The sequence below is a fragment of the Theobroma cacao genome, chromosome 4, assembly GCF_053813885.1.
Source record: "Theobroma cacao isolate CCN51 chromosome 4, ASM5381388v1, whole genome shotgun sequence".
In the NCBI taxonomy this organism is placed as follows: domain Eukaryota; kingdom Viridiplantae; phylum Streptophyta; class Magnoliopsida; order Malvales; family Malvaceae; genus Theobroma; species Theobroma cacao.
In genome coordinates this window covers 36,071,129-36,092,353 of record NC_142642.1, presented here as the reverse complement: position 1 = coordinate 36,092,353, position 21,225 = coordinate 36,071,129, and the positions used below count along the sequence as shown (strand labels likewise).

The window sequence follows — 21,225 nt, the reverse complement described above, 5'->3', positions numbered from 1 at the left end:
AAAAATCCATGTCAAGCATGATGCTGCATTTTTCTGTGAACAAGAAAAATTGGCACTGGTTAAAAGGGTCGAGTCATAATCTGTTCAGATAACCATAATAGATGCAAAATCATAGTTAGAATGATATTGTTATGTGCATTTAACAAGAAAGGAACTAGCATGAAGCTCGTGTGCCAGAAAAATAAAGGAGAAGTGGCCAAGAATAAAGGCCATACTGATGCTTAACTGGAAGTACTACTAATAAAAGATTTGCACCCATCTAAACTTCTAAAATTCAACTTTCAGTATCAGTATAAACAATCAGGAATAGTTGCATCCCATTCTAAAATTGGTACTGCCAAACTTTTTGTAATGGAAATGTTAACTAATACACCAAGAACAGAAGAGCAGACTGACTAGCTCCTGATAACTATTGTAACACCAACCACTTCACCACTTCAAACAACTCCATAATCCGCTGTTATCCTCTCTATTTAAGGAGCAAGCTTCATAATGTCTGGCATACAATTTCAAAAGCCTTACTCCAGCAGTTCATTAGAGAACCAAAGACCCTCAGGCAAACATTACAACAATGTTCAAGCTACAATCTTCACTTTGCATTGCATTGCTAATTGCTACAGTGTACATGGTGACGTGTTTGGCAGCTGTCAACCCGGCAGCAGCTACAGCAGAAGAACCCATTCTTGAGTTCTACATGCATGATATCCTCGGGGGAAGTAGTCCCACGGCTAGGCCAATAACTGGATTACTAGGAAACATCTACAGTGGCCAAGTACCTTTTGCTAAACCGGTGGGATTCCTCCCTCCACAAGGTGGAGTTGCAATCCCCAATGCCAATGGTGCTATTCCAACTGTTAATGGCGTCAACGGCCTGCCATTAGGAACTGGGTTAGCTGGTACAGCATTCGCCGGCGATCAAAACCAAAACGGTAACCCCCAAATTCCTCTAGGACCAGATGGCTTGGGACTAGGCTTCGGAACCATCACCGTCATCGATGACATACTCACCGCCAGCCCTGATTTGGGGTCACAGGCAATAGGGAAGGCTCAAGGAGTTTACGTTGCTAGCTCTGCGGATGGAACAACCCAAATGATGGCATTCACAGCCATGATCGAAGGAGGTGAATACAACGACAACCTCAACTTCTACGGAGTGTACAAGATCGGAAGCACCATGTCGCATGTATCGGTGACTGGTGGAACAGGCAAGTTCAAGAATGCTTGCGGACTTGCCGAGGTTCGACCACTTATCCCACCAGGCCAACATGTCACCGATGGTGCTGAGACATTGCTGAGGATCACTGTCCATCTCAAATACTAAATATTGTCCCTGCTGTGTTGAAAATTATGAGTTTGATGGTGTGAAAACATGGAACATGGTCTGCCTTTCCAGCTTCAATCTTTCAATGTAACAATTACAATGTTCAAAATATTTCTCCTTCCATTTCAATATACAAATGCCCAATTGTTAAATATTTATATTATTCTTAATATACTAAAATGAAAAATCATATATCACATTTTAAACGTGGATTATTTAACTTTAAATGTTTTTAATAAACAAAAACATATATTGTAATTACATTATAATATCTGAAATTTGCTCTTGTTAACTCTTGAACTAGAAAAAGAGGAGATACAAGTAAAAATGTGTTTTTTTTTACGAGGTGGTGATTTTAACCCTAGAAATCACGGTCGTTTGATCAAGTCCGTGGAGAGAATCAATCAAGTGCATCCGCAACGAGGCCGGACCTCTCGCCATCTCCATCCCTATCTCACCGGCGACGCCGAACACGGCCAACGCGGAAGCCGTTGCTTCCAAAGCCTGCAACGGATCAATCGCAACGAAAGCGGCGATCAACGCGGTGACAGCGCATCCCGTGGCCGTGATTTTCTGCATCATCGGCACGCCGTTTCGAGCTCCGACGACTCGATTCCCGTCGGTGACGAAATCGACGGCCCCTGATACCGCCACGACGGCACCACTGGAATTAGCCAAGGATTTCGCCGCTTCGACGGCGTCAGTTGAGTCGTGAGAGCTATCTACGCCTTTGGTGAACCCCACGGAAGCGTTAGCCAAGGCGATGATTTCGGAGGCGTTGCCTCTGATAACGGTGGGTTTAAGGGAGATAAGATCCAAACACGCCTGTAACCGAAAACCGGAAGCACCGGTGGCGACAGGGTCTAGGACCCAGGGTTTTTTAAACTTGGAAGCTATCTCAGCGGCAAGCTTCATGGCCGGTAGCCAGTTGTCGGAGAGTGTTCCTACGTTGATGTAAAGCGCGTGGACTTGAGGGGTGAAGTCTGGGGTTTCGTTAGGAGAGTGCAGCATGGCGGGTGATGCACCCGCGGATAAGAGAGTGTTGGCCGTCAGATCCATGGAGACGAAGTTGGTGATGCACTGGATTAACGGTGATTGGTTGCGGACCGAGCTGAGGTGAGCCCATGCTTTTGGACCCCACTCCCTTTGCTTTTCGGCTTCCATTTCTGTCTTCTCTCTCGAGCTCTTCCGGGCATTTTCTTGTTGTAATGACTCCTAACTCTGACTCTTAAGTCTATTTTTGAAATTTTTTAAACTCTCGGATTCAAAGACTAGTAAATATAGTTTGAGCTATTATATCAACAATCAGAGTGGCGCAGCGGAAGCGTGGTGGGCCCATAACCCACAGGTCCCAGGATCGAAACCTGGCTCTGATAAAGAGTGGCTTCCCTGATTCCCTTTTTGTTAATTTTTTCCTACCGTTCAATCAATGAACAACATTTATGATTGATTATTCTTTTTTTTTTGTTCTTATACTATTCTACTTTAATGTCTTGTAAAATAAATATAAAAAGGTGATTTCAATCTATATTCTACTCAGTAATTTTAAAAAAAAAAGAAAAAAATAAGTTATCATTGTATAAGGTTGATAAAATAATTTCTAAGAATTTGTTTGAAAAAAAATTAAAAAGAGAGCCAATAAGGTTTTGTGTCATTTTATAGTAACAAATGTGAACATTGACCAATTTACGTAAAATTAGCATCATTTTCATACGTGGACATATTTTAATTTGAGATTGATTTATTTATTAAAGCAAAGACCTTGACAGTCCTCTGCACTGAATATATTCTTTGAATTTCTTTCTGGTTAGGAATGTGGAATAAAAGATTATGTTCCATGTATTCAAAGAAGTCATATCGGGCACTTTGTAGCACCGATGACAAGGCACCAAAAAGAGAAAAAGCCATAACCAACACGTAAACAAGATTCATTCGCCAAAGGAGCCTTTTATTTATTTATTTATTAACCAAGCACAAAAATAGTGAAACCAATCAATACACAATATTCCCTGTTTGTTAGTACCCTCACTTTCACCCACTGATTCACAATTGCTTTTATTTACGCATACATAATAATTTAAAATTAGTGACCATCTATTCCAACTCTCTTTGATGAATAATTAAATAATTTCTAATAATTTTAATGATGTACACTATATGGATATAAAATAATATTAATATTTATTTTAACACTTAAATTCGACTAGGACTCCTTTAATTAACCACCATATTGGCCTGCCAAACAGGGCCTTGTTACTAAATGTGAAAAACATACTGAGCCATCCAGCCAACTGCCTCAAATCAACAGCTCCGGCACAACACAACTGCCAAAGCCAGGCCCAAAACCTTCACCACCATAATGCACCACCACCAACAACCGACGCTGCCACCACCATTTGCCCCTAACGCCTCCGCAACAACTAACCTCCCGAAAGACCACACAAGAATCACTCTTTACATAATTCTAGCCACCTCTTTCTTTTCCCTTCTCTTCATTATCTCCATCCCTTCCCCCTCATCATCCACCTCCTCCCAATCGTTTATCAAAATCCGACCCGACCCGGTCCTTTTCCCCGATCGACCCATCTCCCCAACCGAGCTCCCCTCCGGACCCGCCCCTCCCTCCATTGCTTACCTCATATCCGGATCTGCCGGCGACTCGGCTCGGATCCTCCGCCTCCTTTTCGCTTCCTATCACCCGAGAAACCATTACCTACTTCACCTTGACCTGTCTGCTCCGCAGACTGAACGTGACCGATTGGCCGTTACAGTCCAATCAGTGCCCATTTTTAAAGCTGCCCAGAATGTCGATGTTATAGGGAAAGCTGATTATGCTTACCCCAGAGGGTCCTCCACAATCTCTTCTACTCTTCATGGTGCCTCCGTTTTGCTACGGTTGGCTTCGAATTGGGATTGGTTTATCTCTCTCAATGCCGGCGATTACCCGCTTGTTACTCAAGATGGTAAGCGAAAAAATTTCTTTTGGGATTTTTTTTTGGGATTAAGTGTTTGGTTTTGTTTTTTTGATGGATTTTCTTTTCTGGGTATTTGTGGAATGTGCAGATCTTCTTCACATTTTGTCATACTTGCCAAAAGATCTCAACTTTGTGAATCACACCGGTTATATTGGCTGGAAAGAGTATGTTAACTTCATTTCAACTTATGCTACTTTTGCAACATGCACATTCGGATACAAAAACGAAGTAGTATATTTGTTAGAACAGGTGCTAAGTTGATGAATGTTGATTAATATTAGTCTTATGTGTTGGGGTGTTTCTTATTGTAGGTCCAAGAGATTGAAACCGATAATTGTTGATACAGGGCTTTATCTTTTGGAAAAGCATGAGATATTTTATGCTTCTCAGAAGCGGGAATTGCCTAATGCTTTCAGGTTGTTTTCAGGTATGTGTTTACATCTGACTTCTTTTTGTTTTGTTTTTGGGCACTTCCTGCTCTTCATTTTTAATGGTGACCAAGAAAAACTGATTTGGTAAATATTGGAGCAAATGTGAAATGCATGTGTATTGTGTACATTCGTAATTAGTGGAGTAGCTGATGTTAATAGATAATGAACAAAGATAGCTTTGATTTAGAGTGGGTGGACCTGCAAATACAGAGGTGATTAAGAATGTGATTTGAATATATAGTTTTATACATTTGTGTGAGATCATAAAATTGCATAGATATGGTGAATGCGGTAATCATCTTGCTATTTCTTGATGAACTTAGAGGCTCTAAGCACATGATATTATATTGGTTCATACACTAAGCACATGATACTACATTGGTTCATAATCTTTAGATCACCTACTATAGTTGCTAGAAGGATGTCATTTCTGGAGTGTAATCCTCAAGGACCTATCAGCTTGAAACCAACTTTTAATCCTCACCTGGTCTTATAATTGTTGATCTAATTACTGTCTTGGAGGAGATGTAAAGAACATCAACTAAATCAAATATTAGCTGCATTTGGGACTGCAGTTTTTGAGTGAAGAGCAATCTGGTGAACTAGAGAGAGGGTTTGAATTCAGAAAATCAAGTTAGACTATGGATCCCACCTGGTAGTTAATGGTGGTTTCCTTGTGGTGTTGAGGATGCTTGCAGGAGCTAGAGTCTCCATACAGAATGCATCAATTTCAATCCAGGTTCATAAAGGGATACAGTTTGGAGAAAAGGGGGGAAGGAATAGGAAGAGCTACAGCAGGAAGCAAGTTTAGTCCACTGAAGAATGCTTGTGTTCTACAGCCTATTTTATAGGGACAGGAAATTTTGTAGAATTAAAGTGTGAGGGGGCGAGAAGGCAAAGCAATAATAAAGGGAATGTGAATAATTATGAGCTCAGAGACATCCTCCTTGCCATTTTTTAAATTTCATTATTTGCTTGGTGAAGCTGTTGAATGTATTATGGACTGCTCAAGTACATCGCTAGCAACATTCTTGTTTATAAATTGAAAAGATTCTTCTATGCATGTAAATTGCACTTAAATCATAGGCCTCTTTACATTTATGTAGCAGGGCCTGAGCTAGGTGCATAAAGTAAGGCAGTTTTGTTGGCAAAACTGTGAGGATGGATCCACTGGTAAATGGCTCAATGTGCTATTTACCTACTAATTCCATCATACATTTTCAGGTTTGTTAATTTCAATACTCAACTGCAATTTCCTTGGCTGAAAAAGAAAAAAGGGGGAGGAAAAAAAAGAAGAAGAAAGAAACTTTCCATGCATTTATTAGGCTTATGTACACATGTGAGCAATCTTTTCAGCTCTAAAAGAAACCCTTGATACCATCTTGCCATGTAACACAACTGATAAAACTATCCATTGCAGTATATTGAAAAATGTTATGTGACTGTTGTAGGAGATTACATGTGGTTTCATGCATATTTGTACGGCATTAAAGGTATGATAAGTAGGTTAAGGATCCTCCCTTCCCTTGGGAAAGTGTTAATATGGGTGAAATGCCCATGTAGAACATATCTGCAAGGATCATTATTGTAGACAACAAGAGCTATTTTGTTTCCATCCTCTACCAAGTTTAGATGTCCAATCTATTACTTTTTTATGGCCTTTGAAACAACCAATAAGCTCTCACTTGATCACTTCCTTTGTTGTTTATACGTAACTGTTCTAGTCATACAAAATAATATTAGCCATTTTGTTGGCGGAGAAGTTTTTCTGCCGGCATGGCCAAACAATGCAAAAGAAACTTGTGAGAGTAAAACTAAAGATCTGGTCTTTTGCAGGTTCATCTTTTACAATGTTAACTCGTAGTTTTATGGAGTTCTGCATCCTGGGTACAGACAATCTTCCAAGGACTTTGCTGATGTATTTTGCAAACACGCCATATTCATTCACGAATTATTTCCCTACTGTCCTTTGTAACTCTGATCAATTCAAGAGAACTGTGATAAACCATAACCTACAGTATATAGCCTTCAACAAATCCTCTACGAAGAAGCCTCCCCAAATGAATTCTGCAGATTTTGATGCGATGATTCAGAGCGGAGCTGCCTTTGCGACACAGTTCCGGTTTGATGATCCAGTACTTGACCGTATCGACCAAGAAATTTTGAAACGCAGCCCTGGCAAAGCTGTACCAGGTGGATGGTGCTTAGGTGAGCCTGACAATGGCACATGTTCAGTTTGGGGGGATGCTGATATCTTGAGACCTGGTCCAGGGGCAAGAAGACTTGAAAAACGTATTGTTGAATCACTTTCAGACGGTAGGTTTCAATCCCAGCAATGTCAAGAAGAATGATCTGAATCAATTACCATGAAAGGGGATCATATGAAATGGGAGAAGAAAGAAGCAACTAGTGATAGAGTTCTCTTTCCCTCAATCCAATACTTCCTACAGAGTTAACCGCGGCCTTGTCAATTTTTTAGGAGCACCAAATATTGATCAAGCACCCAGTTTTGCTATAAATTTTTGAATAGCAACGATTCATTTGTTATTGTACTCGACATTTGTTTAGTAGCAGAAGAAATGCAATTTCCATCCTATTATATGGTGTGACGCTGTGTGCTATGCCCATTCTTGGAATTATTAAAACTTTCAATGTATATCGCTCTTCTCCGAGTATTACTAAAAGCTTTCGAGCCTTTTTTACTTTTGTTTTTCCTTTGACTGAAACATAGAGAAGGTTCCCTTGTAACTTGTATTGGATGTTTATGTTAATATGTATGAAGGGTCCCTTGTAAGTACTGATATTCCTTCAGAAAGTTTTCATGTGGAAATCAACTAATTAATCTAAAGAAAATTCAGCCAGGATTAGAAATTTTGCAAGTAATTATTTTAAGGCCAGGCATGTTCCCTTTACCTTAAGAAAGGCTAAAGCAGCTAAAATGCAAGGAAGAAAAACTTTTTAAAATGAAAAGGCGGTCACAGAATTTATTAATCATAAGACAGAAGTTTCATCAAATCTCTACCCTTCTAATTTCTGAACAAATTGCAGCCATTCTTTCACTTCGTAATTCAGATTTGCATCCACTGAACTGTAAAAACACAACACTTAAACTGAACACCCTACTGCTAGGGCATTGAGCATCGTAAAACTTTTTACGGGCTGTTATCTAATTGTTTCTCATCTTCTATAACAGCCTGGGCATTGAGCATCTCAAAAGTTTTCAGGGCTGTCATCCAATTGTTTCTCATCTTCTATATCAACCTCCAAGATTTCCTGAGCGAAGGATAAACACTTTCTCAACATAAATTGGCATGATCATACAGGCTTTGAAGCTTACGCTAACAGTAATGAACAAATTTTTGACTTACCGGGATTCTCTGCTTCAAATAATTTCCAACCCTGGATACAACTGTGGAACGTTTATGCCAAAATCGACCTTTGAGACTAATCTTCACAAAGGGTCCATCCAATTCTGCTAGTTCAACTTGTCCTAAACGTATTTCCAGTTCCAAACTTTAAAAAATGTATTAAACGAGTTTATAGCTGTAGAAAATAAAAGTCATAATGTACCTTAAGAGGAGTCACCTGTTATGCCAACCGAAGTGTCGAAAAGCTGAGCAAGCTGCCAAAACAGACACCGATTTCATACATAAAATATTGCAAAGGTAAGATAAATTTAACAAGATTAGTAATTGAGATGAATAAAATATATACAAGAGAGATTGATGGCAAAAGATACTTGCCTCAACGCGAGCATCAGCTAAGACAAGTTCAATGTTTTCCTCAGTCAAGTCCAATGGTGGAAGTGGGACTCCCCCTGATGCTGCTGCTTTTACTGCCCAAAATGATTCTGACGGTGATCTCCAACCAACAATGTGTATAATTCTCGCTGCTGGTCTTTTTTTTTGTTGCTGTAACATCACCTTTGCTGGCCTGGTTCTTGGTCTGTATACCCTACTGGAGATTCGGCCACCAGGAGAAGTGACAGCCACTGTTGGTGATGATGATGCTATCATTGTTTTGGGTATGTAATAGTGGCAAACCAGCAGATTCATTGACATGAGCTTTTTTTCTTGTTTCTGTTTGAGAGCCCTTGGTTTCTCCGGTGTTTTTGGTGAACTTCCTCGTCGGAAAATGGAATGAGGATTTGGTACCGTGGCCATTTCTGGACCGTTCACTTAGCAAGAATTGACAAGTACTTTTTTTCCCCCTTCTCTCTCTCTCCTTTTTTTAATATTTATTTTCTAAATTCCAAAATTAAAACAAAAAAAAAAAAAATCTAAGTAGAACCTTAGGTTTTGCTTGTTTGTTATTGCCATTACTTTGCTTTTGATAAAAAGGCAGACAAAAGCATTAGCAATGTAGCATATGATTAACATTTAATTGCCTCTTAGACTAGTGTTCCTTGTTAACTAAATTGAGTAGCGTGCAGGATGCACATGACATAAATAAAACGAAATAAAGCAATAAGGTGAGGAAACATATTGTTAAATCTGGAAGAGGTTGCTAATCATTAGAAGAACGGCTATGTGAATGACAGACCAAATAGATCGAATTTGAGCCATATTGAAACACCAATAACCATATATCCTCTGCTTTTGTAGAAAAGATGAAAAGGAACAGAAGTATTTGAACCCAATCTATAGTTGTCTGTTTTCCAGTCTCAGTCACCCAGAACCAAGCAACTACAGGACTCCCAAACATTCATCAAAACTTTCCAAGTCTTTCATGTCAAAGCAGAGATACATAAATGAGAAAGTTGCATCAACAATCCTTAAAAATATATCAATTATGGCCCAAAGAGCTAAAGTACACAAAATTCATCAAAGTAGGCTAATATTTCTAACATTAATCCCTTTTTCCAATTGTTCCAGATTGCAGTACGGAATAACATTTAATGGGCAAATTTTCCAATGAGGCTTCTAAGAACTAACACTTCTCTTAAGAGCCCCATAGGAAGATCTAGGGCTCCTTTTTCTCTCATCATTTTCTCTAACAACAAATTCTCTGCCCACAGATGGCATTGTATCACAACAATTGCACCGGAAACTAGCCTCTGTTTTCTCTCTAGGCTCCATATACTCTATCAGAAAACTCCAAAAAATGTGGCTGCAGCAAAAATTAGAAAAAGTGCTCCACCCAAATAACCAACCTGATTGAAGATAAGACAATTGCATGGAGGTCAAACGGCAAGTCTTTGAATATCATACTAGCAAAGGAAAAATTTCCGGTCTTACCAGCTTCTCAGAAATATAGTTGGCAAGAAATGCTCCTCCCACAATTGCAATTGACGTTGCAAGTAGGTGTCCAGCAATGGCTCCACTTGCCACACCCCATGCTGACTGTAGAGGCATTCATTGAACAATTGTGAATTACAGGATAGAAAAATAAAAAGAAACCATGAGAACTAAAATTAGCAAAGTTGCACCTGTGCAGCACTGAGTGCAATTGTTGCAAGCATTGAACGGTCTCCCCATTCCTGGGAGCAATTGGAATATTTTATGTCTAAATAACACTTATTGGAAGAAATAAACAACATATGAAAATATAATTTCAAAAAATAATTGCCGATGGCACATGGAGGCATACAAAGCTAAATTCTCCATATATATTTATTCTACAGTTTTAGTTCCACATCATTATACAAACACAAAGTGCTCTGGCAATATATCTAGTCTGCTGACAGACAAGCCATTTTCTTTTTCTTTTTATTTTTCTTGTTTCAGTTGACATCTATGAGCAATGTGCAAATTCATGGAGAGTTATCCAAATTAACCAAAAGAGAAGACTTTTCTTTGGGAGATAAAATGTTGTTTTAAAAAAGGATTTCAGAGACGCTTACAGCAAAGAATACAAGGCTGAATGACTTCCAGACAACTTCAAGTGGATTAGAGAGCGGTTTTGAGACCTGAATACATTAAAAAATAGAATTCTCTATTAATTTTGCTTTTCTTTTAATAATAGTAGGCATGTGAAACAGCCCACTCATTTCCTTTCACAGAAGAAAGATGATTACCTTTTCTTTCACAAGTTCCTCGGCTTCGACAAATTCATCTAGTTCAGGACCTCTCTCACCACTTTTCTTTGGTACAGTTGGTGGAAGGTCCCATGCATCTTTTATAGATTTCAGGCCAAAGAACACAAGAAGAGCTATTGCTGCATATTCTCCAATTGGCAAGGCTGCAGAATAAATCAAAGAACAATGGAATCATCAGAAATGTTAAAATTGAAAAAAAAATAATAATAACTGATAATCTGTAATTCATTTTGAAAAATATAAGATTCCAGAGTTAATGAACTTGTCAATATACTTAGCTTGAGGGATTATATATCATGAATATCTCAGCTTAAGGGATTATATATCATGAATATCTCAGACCGGTGGAACTAATATTGGTTAAGGCTGCATGGAGTATTTAGCATAGCAAAATGGGAAATGTATATAGCTATATGCACATGTTGAAGCTGTTGGTTGAATTAAATCAAATTCAATGGCATGTTTATATATGTCAAAAGATTACACAGCAAATCAGCATATGATTGCAGTGTTAGTGTTACTATGTAGTAGCCAGGGTGCCTGTATTATTGCAATGTTTAAATCATCAAAGAATTGTAACAGATGGTAGATGCCAGGAGTAAGAACTTACTTGTCTGGAATTGAGCAGGAACAGATTGGAAGACACGTCCGATTATCACGGACAAGATTGTCATAAGAGAAAGTGCACCCATTGACCCCAACAGTACCTTCCCAATGATTTAATAAACATTTATCATCAAAGAACCAGACAAAATGCAATAAAATCTGCAATTTATACTCCAAATAACAAAGGAAAAAACCTTTTTCAAGGATAATACAGTATTATGGTACATTAATGGGTCCGTGAAGATCCTTAACACAAATGTGTTTCATGGAAGCAACCCCATTAAAATAGGTTAGAAGTTGAAGCATGATAATATGAACATTAATTAATTAAGTTGTTTTAAGGATGAACGTTCGTCATAACACTGATTAGGAGTGTTTTACCATTGCAATCCACATTGCCCAGGTAGGCAAGAAGCTATAGCATTTTAATATGATGGTGACTGTGCTGTAATTTCTCATATCATCAATAGATTCTTTCTATATGTATCAAAATGATTAAATGTGACAAAAAATATAACAAAATGTTACAGAAGTGGAAGCTCACCTTCAAGTTTTTGTACAACACAAATGACTATTTTTTTTTATTTCCAAAAGAGAAAGTCAAAAATTAAATACCCAATTTATATTCATTAAAAAAATTAATCCAAAACAACAAAATCTAGAATAGAGTGAGAACCTAATGCAAAAGACCCACACACAGAGGAGTAATTAGGAGAGAACATACCAGTCCTTTCTTGTATTGCATGGCCAAGAGTGCAGCAATAAAAAATGTCTGGTCAAGAGATGAAAAATATAACTTAATCTCTGGTAAGGTTTGCACTATATATAATGAACTTAAGAAATTAATGAAAAATTCCTATATTCAATAGTATCAGTTCTAGAAGAGTCAGATCCATTCAATCAAACATAGCAATTAAATGGAGCAATAGGCCCTGAAAATAAAAAAGAGATAGACTAGACAACTAATATTGATTCTTAAAATAATTATAAGCCTTATTCAACCTTCTTGGCTTCTGCAACATGAACTTTCCTCATCAATCCATCATTGGTTAAGGTCATCATTGTACTCAATTTGGGTCAGATGTTTAGTTTAAAAGGATTAATGATAGGAGCTTCTTTTGTTCCCAGTTTCAAAAAAATGGGCCCTAAACATAGCACTAGTGAGTTGTGATTAATTAATGCTTTAAATGACAAAATATTTTGGATAATTAACTGGTGAGCTTAGCTAATAAGGAATTTAATGGATCTAATTTAATGTGGATGCCAAAGTGCATGATATATGACGGACTGCCAGAAATTATAAATCTTTCTGTCGGTAAATGCTCTATCTAGATATTGACAGCTAATCCCTTTCCTCTTAGTCGGGTTATCCAAGCCTTAAATTAGAACCAAACTAATTCCAAGTGAGACAGATGTTATTGGTTGAAGCTTACCAAAAGAAGAACTTATCAATTACACAAAAAAAAAAAAAAAAGGTAAGAATTTATTAAAAGAAGTAGATGAAGAAACATGCGTACTTGGCAAATCACAATTTGAACTATAGTTTAATAGCTTAAATTACGGAGAGAAAAGATCAAGAATCCATGAAGTTTTTAATGATAAATTAGTTACCTTATCTCCAATTTCAGAAACAAATATTAATGTGAAAGCAGCAGTCAAGCCTGACTTTGCGAATGGTGCTAAGAGTGATGAAGGTCCACCTTTTGCAAAGGCAATCAGTGAAAACACTAAAGCACATCCCAATAGCACAATAGCAATGGAGAGAGGGTAAGGAATTTGACTGGGAGGCTGCACACTGCAAAAATAAAAATTATGTACATCGACAAAGACCGAAACACAGTGGCATTTCATATCAAAATCGAAAAGCATAGAATTAGATTATACAAAAGACCATCAAACTAGATGTTGACTTCATCTGAATAAACTTACAACCACTATGAAGTATGTTCTTTTCAAAACAAAGTAATTCTAGCATAAGAGTGAAAAGTAGAAGCCTGAGCTTATCTAATTTATATTTTCATCAATGACGTGCATCTATTTACATCCATGGAAGGAAGAACATCCACCATACTAGAAAGCTATAAAAAATTTGATCAATTTAACTACTATTGCAATTAAGTAGATAAGAAATCCAATACTAGAAGGATTAGTAGTCTCTATTTCACTTTTTCTATGGCTCCAGTAGTCTCCTGACCGGGAAACAAGCTGTTATACAGTTGATCTTTAAGAGAAGACTACCAAATCCTTTTATTGCTTGCAATCATCAAGTTTTAGCTAGTTCTTGTTTTAACCACATGATGACTTAAACTCAATGAATGTATATGAAGGCAAAAAACTCTACATGACAATATTACCTTTAACAGTTAAAATTGTTCAAATAACTGAATGCTAATTATAAAAACTAGCATCAAAGATTTTGTTAATTTGACATCACTTACGCTTCTGATGAACCGTCACTGGATGGAGCCTTCACAAAACTTTTATGGTCTTCCTTTTCCTCCCTGCCCTCATAGCCCCCAGATCCAATACCTACATTGGATGCTTGTGCTCTGAATGTGCTGCACGTTGAACTCAACCTTGATATTTGTCTACATCGTACTATAAAAAGGTTAAGTGACAAGTTAATTATGATGCTGTGTCTAACAAAAAAAGGAATAAAATCAATAATGTGTATGACCATAAATTCGAACAGTTTACCATGAGTACAGCCATTCAACACGTCATAAAAAGTAGCAAAGAAACATTTTTAAGCTGTGTAATTATACTGAACAGCAATTCAAACCATACAAAGCAAGCTGAATAAACAGGATAAGGTTCAGCTGAAGTAATATTAAGAAGAATAAGGAAAGAGTGGAAGCCCTTTGAACTCCAACCGCTTCTGGCTATTCAGTTTATTTGACTTTATGAGCAGACATCTAAAACACATGCAATTGTTAAGAGCCCTAAAATCTGTTATCCTCAAAATTTAAACTCAGTTTATATCATCCTCAAACAAGGGCATGACGAATTCAATTTAACCAAGCAACAGCCTATACGGTAGGGGAACAGTCTTCAGACTCCTGATTAGCACATGCAATGCAATTCACTGTGACTACAAAGCAAAAGTAATGCCGAATTCCTTTACATCAATTCATAAAATACTAGAAAATTAACATTGTTTGAAACTCGTTTCCTTTTTATGACACCTTTGCACATGACCTCAATTCATCTCTATCCCCAAAAAACAGGTCACAAACCACGCAAACTTCAAACTCTAATTATGCGTAACTTAAAACCTGATTTTTACTTACCCTCAGTTACCTCCAAAATTCATCCAAATTAAGTAAACAAAACTTTTAAAACATCAGCTCATACGCTGCTTTATTCTGACGGTTATAACATCATTCTTGCTCAATTTAATCCATTCCGACACAAATGGACAAAATTCAACTTAATTCATATAGAGTCAATTTATAAAAGCCACACGCAATGCTCTTACTGAAAGAAATTAAGTCCTTCCATGAACCCCACTAAAAAAAAAAAAGAGAGAGGAGAGAATAAAAACAAAGAAGATAAGAGAGGAAAACTTACATGAAGGAGAATTGGGTATTCGTGAAATGCTACCAGCAGATGGCATTGAATCCGCAAGAACTAACAAGGGAAGTTTCCCTCTTGAAATGACTGGTGGTCTATGAAGAATCAATTTCTGCATTTTCGATAGTTAAAAATTCAAAAAAAAAAACCTGTTTTTACAACTTCATTTCTCTGTTTCAATTCCGGAAACAGAATGAGGCAAACTTGCCTTTACGGGCCTCTTTATTTTTTTTTTTCTTTGTGGTTTTAAGAATATGAAGAGAAGAAGAGTTGAAGTTTGAGATTGAATTGGAAAAAACAGTTAAAAGTGTTCAGCCATGGCACTTTGGTTCTGTAACCTTTCGTTAGCCGCCACGTGTGTTATGTGTTGGATAAAATGGGCAGCTTTGTAATGCAACTTTGAAAACGGCGACGCTTTACCTGAGCATCTTTTAGTGCGCGACATACAGAAAACTGAAAGTTACGATTAAGGTTAAAAGTCAATTTTTTAATTAAAATAATAATAAAATGTCCGAAAGTATTTATTATGTTGGTACACCTAAACATCTCAATTAATGATAACTTTATATATTTAAGGTTCAAAGACTAACCCAATTACTTGACGAGACAAAATCACATTATATAATATAATCTTTATAAATAAATACTCTTGTATTATGAAAATTTATTAATTAATTAAGATATTATTTACTTCATAAATTAATAATTTATTAATTTATATATTATTTAATAAAAAATTATTATGATTATACACATATTACCTAATTATTGAATTACAAATTATTATTATTTTATATATTTATTTAACCAAAATAAATCTATGAATGTAATTAATCTTATTAAATATAAGTCACGAATCTATTTATTTTTATAACAAATTAAAATTACATTCGATATATACTTAATTAATATATTTCATGAATATTAAGTCAAGTAAAAATATTTATAAAAAGAATATATAATATAATAAACAGTTAAATTAAACACAACGACTTCTTATTTTCAAAGAATAAAGAAATCAATAATGATGGATGAAATGCGTAAAGTAATGTGTGATTAGAACATAGAAAATCTAAATTGCACTTAAAAGTAATTGCAATAGTGAGTATCAGAAAAGTTTAACTTGCAAGTGAGTTAAGTAATAATCACATTGCATAATTTTCTTTTACAATACGAAAACACTATACTGAGCTTTTTAATGTACTAAGAAAAGTTAAAAATGAGATCTAATGAGATATCAATTTCAAGAAGAAACAAGTAATATTTGAGTCGTATTTTGTAAAGACTTCTTAGTTGAGTAATGTATATATATACATATATAATTTTGATGCATAAAAAAATTTTTAATTTACATAAGAAGGAGGATTGATGTGTTTTTTTGTAAATGTATTATCTTATAAATTTAGAAAATTATTAACTTACCACGTTGATCTCAAGTCGAGATTGATCAAAAATTATTTAATCGAGATTATTAATTTATAAAGATTTTGCTGTAATTTGAATTTAATTTGATTTATTTTTTCACTTATAAGAAGAAATTTTAAATTGGTATTTCCTAATTTGCATTAATTCCCAAATTTCCTTTTTTCAACAAACATTTATCATTTTTTTTCTATAATTAGGGAAGAGAGATTTGAATCTTACTTTTTAGACAAAGAGATTATACATTAATCAATGAACCAAATACTCAAATGTAAACATTTGTCATCTTAAATGCATAGAACATATTACTATTAAACACAACAAATCAATTAAGCATTGAAGTATATACTACATTAATTTTTACTAATGAAAGCATTTAATCAATACAACATGGTCACACAAAAAAAAGAAAAGAAAAGGATAAGAAGCTATCTGGTTTAACACTCTGGCACCAATCTAGAGTTCTAGACTGAATGAATATGGAGTTACAAACACTAATATGGTCTCTGCCATTCATTTTATTCTCTTATATATTTTTCCAAACCATATACTCTTCACTTAAAAACAAATACAGTAATGTCTGTTTGTCCTCGTTCTTGTCATTCTTTTTCTTCTCAACTCTTTCGCAGAGTTATAGCTTTTTAAGGACAGCATACATAGCCTCCTGATCCACTTGCTACTGTAGCATAGGATGGGAGAGGGGGAGGGTTAGGAGCAGAAAGAAGCTTCCGTCCTGCACCAACATCGTGATCAAAATCAAATGTGATTAATTAAAACACTGCGATTACTCTATAACTTGGGAGCTGTGCTATGACAGAGAAAGAACTTACCTAGATATTCAATAGGTTTCAGGATCAAATTCTGGGGGATAACAGCTGCAGCAGCAGCAGCAGAGGACATGAGAACTATGATGGCTAGGAAAACCACCAACATCTTCACTTGAGAGGACTGAGTTAAAGCCATTTGCAACCTAATTAAATCGGCAAAGAAGTTAGTGGACTTAGCTTGGAAATAGAGCAGGAGAAGGCAAGGTGTGATCGGCAATGTCAATTGAAGCTTACTATTTGTAGACAGAAAATCATGACCTTTTCCGTAAATGAAGATTAATCAAAGACTAATTGTCGGATCACTGTATTCCACAATCTGAAATTTTAAGTCAGTCTACACTGATCTCCACAGAATTGCTGACGAGAATATTCAATGAACGACTAGGTCTTATGGTTAGTTGGCTAAGCATTAAAGATTGGTACATGTTTGAATTGGGAAAAGGGTTGAAAAATCTGAAGGGCAGATGACTGTCATTTCTATATATTTAATACTTTACCGTATTTGAGAGGTAATTTTAAACTAGAACAATCAATAAAAATGATGAATACAAAATAGATATAATCAGTTGAGAGCTAGAGTTTTGCATTTGGGACGAAAACAATGTTTATAAAAACTCATACTAGAAGTTGAATGTTTGATAAAAACATAAAATAATTTAAATGAAAAAAATTAATTAAAAATTACACAAATAACTCCAACTACTTGTTAAGTACAAAATAGAAATATTTTTAACAATTATTGCATGCTAAGATTAGGTATTTTTAATTAAATTCGACAGTCTTTTATAAAATTAAAAATATCTATCACTGATACTAATCTTATTTAGTTCTGGGCAAACAAGATTAGTTGCAAAGTGAAAACTTTCCCTACTAGCTATCTCGGCATGCCATTGGAAATTAACCCTTGCTCCTTGCTCACCTGGCAGCCAATTGTTGAAAAATTTCAATTTAAGCTTGCAGGGTGGAAGGGTAAATTTCTCCCAATGGGAGGACGGCTAACATTTATCAATTCAGTTCTCTTCGACCTTCCTTTTTATTTCCTCTCTTTTTTCCAGATGCTTGCTTCAGTTAAGCAAAAACTTGATGCCATCTAGAAGGATTTTTCATGGTCAGGAAATTTTGATAAGAAAAGGTTACACTACATTTATTGGCCTTTTATTTGCAAGTTTAAAAGCCAAGGGGGTTTAGGGATTATGAACCTCGAGCTTAAAAATCGAGCTCTCTTAAACAAGTGGTTGTGGATATACGTAAATGAACTCGATAGTTTATGGCACAAAGTCATCTCAGCTAAAAACAGACTTGATCCAAGCTGTATGCTACTCTCCCACAAACCGTCTTTCCTTCGGAAGCACATTTCTAAACCTCTTCGACCCTCCAATAGATACCATGAATTGGTCACTTCCAAATTTGGTCATCTTCTTGGAAAAGGGAACACTATCTCATTTTGGAATGATTTTTGGCTAAGTGGTGCCCTTCTCTCATCGACTTTTCTTCGCATCTATGCTTTAGCAATCGACAAAAAGGCCACCATTGTCAAATTAGGAAATGGGTCAATCACAAATGGACTTGGGGTATTAACATGAGAAGACAACCATTCAATTACGAGATAGATCAGTGGGAAGAATTTAGAGCTCTTATAAGCAACATTTAACCTCACCCAACTGATTATGATGCAGTGATTTGGAAAACAACCACAAGCGGTTCTTACTCCTCATCCTCCTTCTGCAAGGCTTTTCACGACGTTCCTCAATCCTTTGATAGTTTCTGGAGCAATGTTTGGACTGGAAATGCACCACCAAAAGTGAAAACATTCTATTGGCAAGTCTTGAAAGGTAAGATGGGTGCCAAATCCATCATAATGGAAAGAGGGCTTATGACTGCTGAAGAAGCAATGTGCCAAATCCATCCCATTTCTCCCAAAGTCAAGCATGTTTGGAAAATGTTGTTTTTTGCCAACTTATGGACATTATAGTTATGTAGAAATGAGACTATATTTAGAGGTAAGAAGTTTGAAGTCGAACAAATTGTTGACATTACCCTCCTTCGACTCTCATTGTTGTGCAAAGAAAAGTGGCAAATGGGACATCTTCCTACCAACTTATGTATACCTAACCTCACACTTCTTTCTAATAGCGCCAATAGGCCAAAACAAGGGTAAGTGGAAGCTGGTCACCCCCATTGCCAGGGTCTCTCAAACTAAATATCGATGGAGCAGCAAAAGGCAAACCTGACCCTATAGGCATAGGAATTCAAAAGGACCATCTATGATATATAAAAGGCATCATCTCTATGCACATTGGAATGGAGGAATCTAATTATGCTAAATTTAAATTTGTTCAGGAGGGCATCAATTTTTTTCTCTCCTCCCCTTAGGCTGCAACACACCATTTTGAAGTTGAATGCGATTCTTTCAATGCCATCAATTGGACTAGAGACCATAACAAGGTACCATGGCGTATGAAATTTATTTCAAACGCTATTGAGTCTTATTTGCGCAACAATGTGGGGATTTCCTTTATTCATATTTTGTGGCAAGCCAATTTAGTAGCAGATGGTTTGACAAAAATTGGGGTTTTGCGAGCTTGTAACTTCAAAGCTTACTTCGACATGGGGAACACTCCAAGACTCAATTACTCCTAGCTAGTCTCTACGATTTCGAATTCAGTTTGTATTTCTTATGTAATGCATTAGAGACAAGAGTAGCTTTTAGCTATAGGCTTGAATTGAAATGCTTGTCTTTTCATTTTTTGGCAATGGCACATCAAATTCCTTTAATCTGATGCTTGCCTGTCCACCTCAAAGGGACACTTTTGATTGACTCTACTTCTGTAAGTCTCTTTTTGAGACAAAATGCAGCAATAAAATTTTATTTTTTTTAAAAAAAAAGTCAAAGCTTTGAATGATTTCTTTTTCAATAAGAGTGATTAATAAATTTTTAAAAAAATTATCTGATATTCTATTACGAGTCTCGTTCTTACACACGTGAATGTCTTAATAAATATCATATATATTATGTTAAGAAAATAATCAAATTATTTGATGACATAAAATGACACTATTCGATTTATTAATTTGGTTTATTTTTTATTCAATTTCTTTGAATTTAACTTAAGTGACATTGGCTAAAGTCAACAACTGTTACGATAACATGTGACGGAACCAATATCCTTTGACAGTCAAAACTTTCAAACGACGGTGTTCGGTTTTTGCTAGGATTGGGTAATCATGATCTTCTCAACTTTTGTTTTTGCTGAGCAATTCCACTTTGTCGCTCTGGTTTTGTCTTTTGAGGTTTGTTAGGGAAGGAGTGCCTTTGCTTCAGTGAACTCGTAAGGTTCTGGGAGCAGTGTAAGGTTGGGGTTTGAGCTGTTTATGCCTTCATCATCTTTGAAGTTGGTGTCAACAAGTGAGTAGCATGCGGCTGGTGTCTCCCATCTGACTTAATGTTGCAAAGGAATTTCAAACTTTGTGGTGAAGTTTTATCTTTTCATTTACAGTAAAATACTTCATATTCTTAAGTTTTAATTGAAATTTTAAACGGGGTTCATTAATTTTTAAAATAAACAATCTATCTAAAAAAATATCTTCGACTAGACACATAGATCTAGCCGTTAGCTAATCATTAGTGTTTTTGTTAGTTTGATGATATGTTAATATTGAAATAATAATTTTACCTTTTATTAATTTTAAAAATTAATGTTATATAATTTTTATTAATTTTTTAATTTATTTAAAAAAAATAGGGGAGCACCAAGATTTGGTGCTCCTTCCCTTAAGGAGCATCGGTTGGTGCTCCCCTTTCTTAGGGAGATCGACGCTTCCTTTTTTTAAAAAATATAATAATAATTTTTTAAATTCATAAAGAAAAAAAAAACATATTTTAGCTTTTTCATAATCTTTAGTAACGGTGTTTAAACTTTTAAGGTGAAATGTCTATTTCGAAAATTAATGGACTCATTTAAAAATTTCGATTAAAATTTAAAAGTGTAGGGTATTTTATCTTTTTATTTATTTACAATTCAAAGCTGATGAC

At 35.8% G+C, this 21,225-nt stretch overlaps 5 protein-coding genes and 2 non-coding genes across 7 annotated transcripts; 4 read left to right on the top strand and 3 right to left on the bottom strand.

The window, feature by feature from the left end:
* The first annotated feature begins 571 nt into the window (after nt 1-571).
* LOC18602822 (dirigent protein 16-like) lies at nt 572-1,379 on the top strand. Its single transcript, XM_007034434.3, has one exon. It carries the CDS (start codon nt 572-574, stop codon nt 1,319-1,321), a length of 750 nt encoding a protein of 249 aa, XP_007034496.1. The 3' UTR covers nt 1,322-1,379.
* Nucleotides 1,380-1,432: 53 nt separating this feature from the next.
* Nucleotides 1,433-2,564, bottom strand: LOC18602821 (hydroxyethylthiazole kinase family protein). The gene has a single exon (XM_007034433.3). It carries the CDS (start codon nt 2,483-2,485, stop codon nt 1,661-1,663), a length of 825 nt encoding a protein of 274 aa, XP_007034495.3. The 5' UTR covers nt 2,486-2,564; the 3' UTR covers nt 1,433-1,660.
* Nucleotides 2,565-2,625: 61 nt separating this feature from the next.
* Nucleotides 2,626-2,697, top strand: TRNAM-CAU (transfer RNA methionine (anticodon CAU)). Its single transcript has one exon. It is a non-coding gene; the product is annotated as a tRNA-Met (tRNA).
* An 875-nt stretch (nt 2,698-3,572) lies between these two features.
* Nucleotides 3,573-7,411, top strand: LOC18602820 (Core-2/I-branching beta-1,6-N-acetylglucosaminyltransferase family protein). Its single transcript, XM_007034432.3, has 4 exons — nt 3,573-4,284; nt 4,385-4,460; nt 4,608-4,723; nt 6,564-7,411. The coding sequence occupies exons 1-4, from the start codon at nt 3,681-3,683 to the stop codon at nt 7,076-7,078; spliced, it is 1,311 nt and encodes a 436-aa protein (XP_007034494.3). The 5' UTR covers nt 3,573-3,680; the 3' UTR covers nt 7,079-7,411.
* On the top strand, nt 5,797-5,947 carry LOC148763357 (small nucleolar RNA snoR143). Its single transcript, XR_016026081.1, has one exon. It is a non-coding gene; the product is annotated as a small nucleolar RNA snoR143 (small nucleolar RNA).
* A 271-nt stretch (nt 7,412-7,682) lies between the features above and the next one.
* LOC18602819 (uncharacterized) lies at nt 7,683-8,957 on the bottom strand. Its single transcript, XM_007034431.3, has 4 exons — nt 8,471-8,957; nt 8,313-8,349; nt 8,096-8,217; nt 7,683-8,000 (listed from the first exon to the last, which is right to left on the bottom strand). The coding sequence occupies exons 1-4, from the start codon at nt 8,888-8,890 to the stop codon at nt 7,938-7,940; spliced, it is 642 nt and encodes a 213-aa protein (XP_007034493.3). The 5' UTR covers nt 8,891-8,957; the 3' UTR covers nt 7,683-7,937.
* A 494-nt stretch (nt 8,958-9,451) lies between these two features.
* Nucleotides 9,452-15,242, bottom strand: LOC18602818 (protein PAM71-homolog, chloroplastic). The gene is made up of 10 exons (XM_018120203.2): nt 14,941-15,242; nt 13,809-13,968; nt 12,982-13,165; nt 12,095-12,142; nt 11,375-11,471; nt 10,744-10,907; nt 10,570-10,635; nt 10,156-10,206; nt 9,965-10,069; nt 9,452-9,879 (listed from the first exon to the last, which is right to left on the bottom strand). The coding sequence occupies exons 1-10, from the start codon at nt 15,059-15,061 to the stop codon at nt 9,814-9,816; spliced, it is 1,062 nt and encodes a 353-aa protein (XP_017975692.2). The 5' UTR covers nt 15,062-15,242; the 3' UTR covers nt 9,452-9,813.
* Between the last annotated feature and the right edge of the window lie 5,983 nt (nt 15,243-21,225).